Source organism: Hyperoodon ampullatus (assembly GCF_949752795.1).
Source record: "Hyperoodon ampullatus genome assembly, chromosome: 1".
Classification (NCBI taxonomy): domain Eukaryota; kingdom Metazoa; phylum Chordata; class Mammalia; order Artiodactyla; family Ziphiidae; genus Hyperoodon; species Hyperoodon ampullatus.
Window position 1 is genome coordinate 184836809 of NC_136914.1, and position 6796 is coordinate 184843604.

Genomic DNA, 6796 nt, shown 5'->3' on the forward strand with positions numbered 1-6796 from the left:
AAGATCCCACATGCCACGGAGTAACTAAGCCCGTGCGCCACAACTACTGAGCCTGCACTCTAGAGCCTGCGAGCCACGACTACTTAAGCCCATGAGCCTAGAGCCCGTGCTCCACAACAAGAGAAGCCGCCACAATGAGAAGGTCGCGCACCCAACAAAGAGTAGCCCCCGCTCGCTGCAACTAGAGAAAGCCCACGCGCAGCAATGAAGAGCCAATGCAGCCAAAAATTAATTAATTATTTTAAAAAATGATTTCCAAAAAAAGTTTACCAAGGTATTAAAAGAGTATTCATAGAATAAACACTTCAAAATTAATTCTAGAAAATAATAAATGTCCAGCTGAAAAACTGCCCTCTTTTTTCAGACATGTTTTAGGGGATCTTTCCTCAGACTTTGTTCAAGTTTTTTCCCTTTAGTGATTCAGGTGACTGTGACAACATCTTCCATTGTGTCTAAAAATAGGGCATGGGTCTGTAAATTTATGAGCCGAAATGCAAAACTGACATTGGATGTCTAAATCAGAGTATTAAATCATTTAGCATACTCTAGCATAAAAATATATTTTGAGCACTCATATCCACATGCTTTGTATATTCATACAATTTTAATTCAACTATCTTTAATCTTTTCAGATGAAGTGAAGTTATGAACTTTTAAAAACATGCCAAATCACTTCTTAAGAGATTAACCTGGACAAAGCACTCCACTCCAAACCTCAAGCTCCTTCTCTAATAAGGAGAGTAGACTAGAATGTCAGTCAGTGGTTCACAACCTTCTTTCCACCCCAGCGCATCTGAGGGATTCAACATCTCTCCATTTACAGCAGTGGGGACAGTCTGAAAATGTCCCACAGGTGATTCTGATACACTACCTTATAACAGGAGTCCCCAGCCCCCAGGCTCGGACCGGATACCGGTCCATGGCCTGTTAGGAACCAGGCCGCACAGTAGGAGGTGAGCAATGGGCCAGCGAGCGAAGCTTCATCTGCCACTCCCCATCGCTCGCATTACAGCCTGAACCATACCCCCCATCGCTCGCATTACCACCCCCCATGGAAAAACTGTCTTCCACGAAACCGGTCCCTGGTGCCAAAAAGGTTGGGGACCACTGCCTATAAGCTATTCCCCTGCCCTCCACCCCACTCCACTCCTGCAGAGTTCTTTAAGGTTCTGCACAGTTCTAAAGCTTGCCACTGTAGGTACAGGAAAATCACAACCCAATGACCTGGAAGGTACCTGACAGTGTTACTTTATTACATTTTTAAAGAAAGGCCGAAAGTTAATTACGTGTATTCTTTTGTTGAAGCATGCAAGATTCAGAAAGAATCTGTAAACTGATGATATCAAAGACAGCTTTGTAACTTAACTGTTCATATGGCAAACAGCACAGCTCCCCTGGAATTTGCTCCTAGTCAAGGAGGTAGGTAAAGAAAGAGGAAAAGTGGGGAATCAAATAAAATGCCTCCTGAAGTTGAAAGAATGGAAAATAGATTTGTATAGGTCAACTTTTCTGATAACAGAGAAGAAAAGCCAAAGATTGATATGCAGAGATGAGATATTATGTGATCCCAAATTTCTTTTTTTTTTACAGACAACTGTTATAAACTAATAATAACTAATAGCTACTAAAAATATGATTTTCATATATGCCATATTATAAATATAAGCCAAATATGTTGGCTTAGCATGGTGATTGATAATTGCCCAGTATATTTACAAATAGTTTCAATTTTCTTTGAATGCCTACTTACTGTGGACAAATTCTATGCTATTTAAAAGCTACTGGATGTGCAAAGTCTTGTGAAAAATTCTCACAACTAGGGAAGAAGGAAATGGAATCTTAAGACTTCCTTGGAAAAATGTGTTTACCTCAAATGCGAGCCAACATTACATCATCATTAATAAGTACACAAGGCATGGCAAAGATGCTCAGTGTGGCTTCAAAATTAGAATTATCTACATGAAAAAAATGTGTAATTGCATTATCTTCAAATCAGAAAACACATTAATCAATAAATGCTGATGATTAGCTATGTGTATTGTAGTGAGAGGAACCTTAAAAGGCACAAAAAAATAACAGTATTTCACAGATTTAGTATTTGACCTCTCCCCCACCCCCGGCAAACTGGCTGGGTCTGAAAGTTGCTGTCCTCTGTACCAGAAGATGACACCAAGGGTAACCGAGAATACAATGTATACATCTCTATCACTGCTCTGTGGATTCATGCCTGAAAAAGTTGACACAAATTTTTGGTAGGATTTCTTTTGAAATTCTTTGCAAAACATGCTGTCCATTGTTGGCTTAACTTGTTGAACGCACTACCCATTTAAAAAAAACAAATTCTCAGTGTTCTCCACATGAACCATAACAGTAAAAACCTAAAACTTGTGTCAGTGAACAGACGAGATAACCCCAAAAGAAATAAAAGTGAAGAGAAAGAAAATGCCCCAACCTCAGTTTTGTAAGATGTTCACATTAGAGATGGTAGCAATAAACATTATGCAAGAGAAGATAATTCCTAACACTGAGTTGGGATGGATAAATATTTGTTTAATGAACATACACATTTCTTCCTCATTCTATAGCCATGTGTCAAAGCATCAAACAATTTAATTTGGAGCAGCTTCTGTTGTGTCTCAAACTTTACATATAAGTTTATCACGAGAGGAAAAAAAACCTGCTTGGCTTGACTCACGATGAATCACAGCCAGGAGGTCATCTTGTTGTGTATCAGCAACTATGTTTTCACTACAGCTATGTGACCTAAAGTGGCAGCAGGAGAGGCACCAAAATAGAAGGGGCAGGAGGTTTCTCCTGGTTTCCCGGCCCCAAAAGAGCTTTTCCACCCCATTCGGGCATCTGAGCAACAGCCAACCGCAGAGGAGAGAAAGAACAAACCCAACAGCTCCGCGGAGGAAGGCTGCAGGCCCAGGCCCTCCCGGGAGCCCGGGGAGGCAAGCACATAAAGAGGACGGGCTTAAGAAACAGCGTGGAGAAAGCAGCATGACAAGGGCCAAAACTAGCCGGGGGTAGGGCAAAATCCAGCAGTGACCGAGCAGCACAGACTGCGGGAAGGTCTGGAGACCAAGGAGGCTCTCCAGCCTGGGCTCGGGGCTCAGCTCCGGCGCGAGGGCACAGCGGGCCCCCTGCCTCCACGCACCTCCAGCACACGGGACCTGCCGCTGCTCCCACCTCACCTGTCGGGTGCCCGCTGGCCCCGCCGGCGTCTCTGGTTCCCGGTCCCCGCCCCGGCCCATCCTCCCTTCACGTTCCCTCCCGGCGCGTCTCTCGAGGCCACCGCCGGGGTCAGCGTGGGCAGGGGGCCGAAGCCCGACCCTCCGCCCCAGGCCTGGCCCCGGCACTCACTTTCTGAATCCGCTTCAGCGCCATGGGTCAGGGAGGGCGGCGGGGATACCGGCCGGCTGGGGGCGGCTGCGGGGCTCGGGGGCGTGAGGTCGTCGCGGGCCCGGCTCGCCGGCTCCTCGGCTGGCTCAGCCGGGTGAATCCCCAGCTCGCTGCTCTCTGGCTCGCTCCGGGAGCCGGTGCCTCTTCCTAGGGCGCCCGGGCGCGAGTGTGCGCGAGTGTGCGGGCGGGGACGCCGGCGAGACTCTTTTGTTTCCGCTTTTGCTTCTGGGAAGGAGCCTGCGCCCGCCCCGCCCCGCCGGGCACACTGGGAAGTGTAGTTTCTGCGCCCTGCTCGGCCGCCGCCCCGGGCCGGGCTGGTACTCACCGCTGACCTCGACCCACAGCGTGGGCTCAGAGCTGCCGGCTCTGGAGCTGGTCCCTGCAGTTGGATTTTGATCAAGGTACTGAACCTGGAGTTCCCAATCTGTAAAATGAGGATAACAAATTAGCTCGAAAAACATGTACCGGATTCGAATATGTGCTACAGCTCGTCTCGTTATTTTTACCTTCACAGATTTCACTGTTCTCAAATATATGAATTGCCTAAATTTCTCACACATGCACAGACCCATTCCAGTTATGACGCCTTACTTACCTCCTTAGTTTCTGTTTCAAAAGGCGCCTCTTCTGTCCGACGCTAATCTCGCATGTCTGCTCCTCCTTGGAACTCTGAATTCTGAGCTTCGTCCTCACTCTTGGCTCCCTCTTTTCCGTTGGCAGTACAATACCTGCTCAACCCACATAGTCTACTCGCACTCCTCACTCCCCCAATTCTTATGAACTTGTGTGCTCATTAAAACTTGTCTTCTGCTTTCAGCAGCAGAATTCGGTTTTCACCAAAGTTGAGCTTGAGCTTCTAATTCCCAAATCCAATTCACTCCTTTTCCTCTGTGATGTTTTTGACCCATTTGATTGCTGGCTACCCTTTCGCTTTTCAAAACGCTCACCGCCTCCCGCTTCCGGAGCACCAGGTTGGTTGGATCTTCTACTTCTCTGACTTGCTCTTTTCTGTTACCAGCTCCTCTTCTCAGGAGTTAGAGTGCCCTGGAGTTCCAATCCCTGATCTCTCACCATCATTATCTTCCTAGAAAGTAGACTTCGTGTCCTCCCATGTCCTGCGAGGCCACCCAGCATGGCTGGAGGAGCTTGGGCTTTGTAGATTGACCCCCTATCCTGGAGTGGAATCCCAACTCTGACCCCTACCACTGTGTGACCGTGTAGCTACATAAACTCTCTAAGCCTCAGTTTCCTCATGTCCAAAGCGATAATAATCTCTAGATATGTTATTGTAAGAATTCACTGATATTAATGTAATGTGCCAAACACAGTACCTAATATGCTGAAAGTGCTGTATAACAATTATTTCCTTATTTGTTTTTATCTATATGATGATGCCTTTAAAATCTGTCTTTCCAACCAAACTGTCACTCCAGCTTCAGCCTTTTATGTCCAAAAGTCTACTGGACATGTGCACCTTCCTACCCTGTGGCCAGGAACCAGAATGTGTTACCAGGTGAGAGCTGGAGGAAAGCTTTTCAGGAAGTCCAGAACAATAGCTACCATAGCATTCTAAAGGCTTACAAAGAGCAAGGAGCAAAAATCCATTCATGTAACTTAAAAGAAAATGTCTAGGGAAATAGGATCGTGAAAGAATGGTAGAAATAATTAATGGAATCTGAAACTTAATTTAGAAGCCTGTCATTCCCCCTCCCCGCCCTCCCACCCAAAATAAACATAAAAACTAAAACTGGTCTGGAGCCTGGCTACTCTCTTACTTTCCTTTCCCTGAGGTCTCGCTTCTCTCTGCACGCTGGCCTGCCCTCCTTTTTCCAGCTCCGCCTTAACTTCTCTTGTACAAGGCTCCCACCACCCTTAGCCCAATTTTTGACACTCTTCAAGCAACTGCTCCTGCTGCTAAATGGCCAAGCCTTTTGGTACTCCCTATTTATCTCCCTAAAAGGAAGAATTCCATTGACACAACTCATCTTTTTACTCCAGGCTATACATTTTCAGCTAGTGAGCAAAGTATATATAGATTGACTTGGGTTAGTTGGCCACCCATGGTCAAATCAGCTGTGGGAAGTTTGAAGTACTGTGGGGCAAAGAGGTTTCTGAAACACACCAGCAAGGTCATATCATCCTGTAGAGAGGTGTATTGGGGCTAGCTTGATGCACCATCTTTGTGCTCCAGAAAGTGGAGCCCTACCCCAAACATTGCTCTTCCTTTTTATAGGGCAAGCATGAGAGTGTCCTTGTAAATAGGGGAGAAATAGTCTGAGCTTGGGCATCAGCTGCTTTGGGGAGTTGCATTCCCAAGCTGATAGAATTTGGATAGTATCATGTAGGAAGTGAGGCCATGCTCAGCTGCTCCCACTACGGGGAAGCACTAGTTGCAGGTAGCTCATTACCAGGAAGCCCAGAAAAAACCTGCAGGGTCATTAAGTGGACAGTCCTGATAGGACAGTCCATCATCACTCCGTAGATAACAAAAACACACACTTACGCAGAGGCTACAGTCAGGGTAATTTCATTCAAAAGGCCAGGACACTGGCATTAATTTCTCCCTCTTCCACGTTATCCTACATACTGCTAAAAGACGCAGTAGTCAAATCACTCCATTGCTTAAAAACCTCTATTGGTTTGTATCATGGAAGTCCAATGCCTCAGCTTACTGCAAAATACCCATCTCAGTTTGTCCCTAAATGCCTCCTTTCCGTCTTTAGCTCACACATTATAGTTAATTAATGTCACATGTCTTTGCACAATGCATTCTCTCTGCATAGAACGACCTCCCACCCTGCACCTGACAAACCCAACTCAAATGATACAGACTTTATGAGAGGGATTGCGCTTCTTTCAGAAACTCATATTTAAGGATATGGAGCAGCCATTCTCAGCACTTGGAATACAGAATGGTTGCTGGATGATGTTAATGGGGAAAAAGAATGGTCCAGGGGAAGAAGTTGAATTAAGGAATTAAGACATTTGGAGAAGTCTCTGGACAGGTTTGCTGACCAAGTAAAAGAGGTGACTGAAGAGCTTCTTGGGACCAGGTGGAATGTGCTAAGTCTTTGACAGACTCAAAGCAACCATCTGGGCAGTTTATGAAGACCCTGGAGAAACTGACACACTGATCTGGCCAGAAATTTTCAGAGTAGAGTGAAAAGGAAGGGTTCGATGAAAAGATTCAGGCATTCCTGGTGAGTGTGGCATGATGCAGCAGGGCATGTGTCAGGACTCCGGAGTCTGTAGTCGCTGAACTTGGCCCTGGCTGAGTGAGGTGAGCAGAGAGGCCGCCCTGCTAGGAATACCACCACCAGCTCTGCTCTCTCTGAAACAGAAGTTACCTGTTTCTCAGGTACTGCTGGGAACAGTCGCTGAGAGCCAGTTT

At 46.3% G+C, this 6796-nt stretch overlaps 1 protein-coding gene across 1 annotated transcript in view; it reads right to left on the reverse strand.

Moving 5' to 3' along the window:
• UBE2D1 (ubiquitin conjugating enzyme E2 D1) overlaps positions 1–3390 on the reverse strand; it is a gene marked incomplete at both ends in the record, with an annotated part of 31537 nt that extends 28147 nt beyond the window's left edge. Inside the window, one exon of the mRNA XM_079715641.1 lies at positions 3367–3390. Coding sequence (XP_079571767.1) covers positions 3367–3390 — 24 coding nt within the window. The remainder of the gene's footprint in view (positions 1–3366) is intronic.
• Between the last annotated feature and the right edge of the window lie 3406 nt (positions 3391–6796).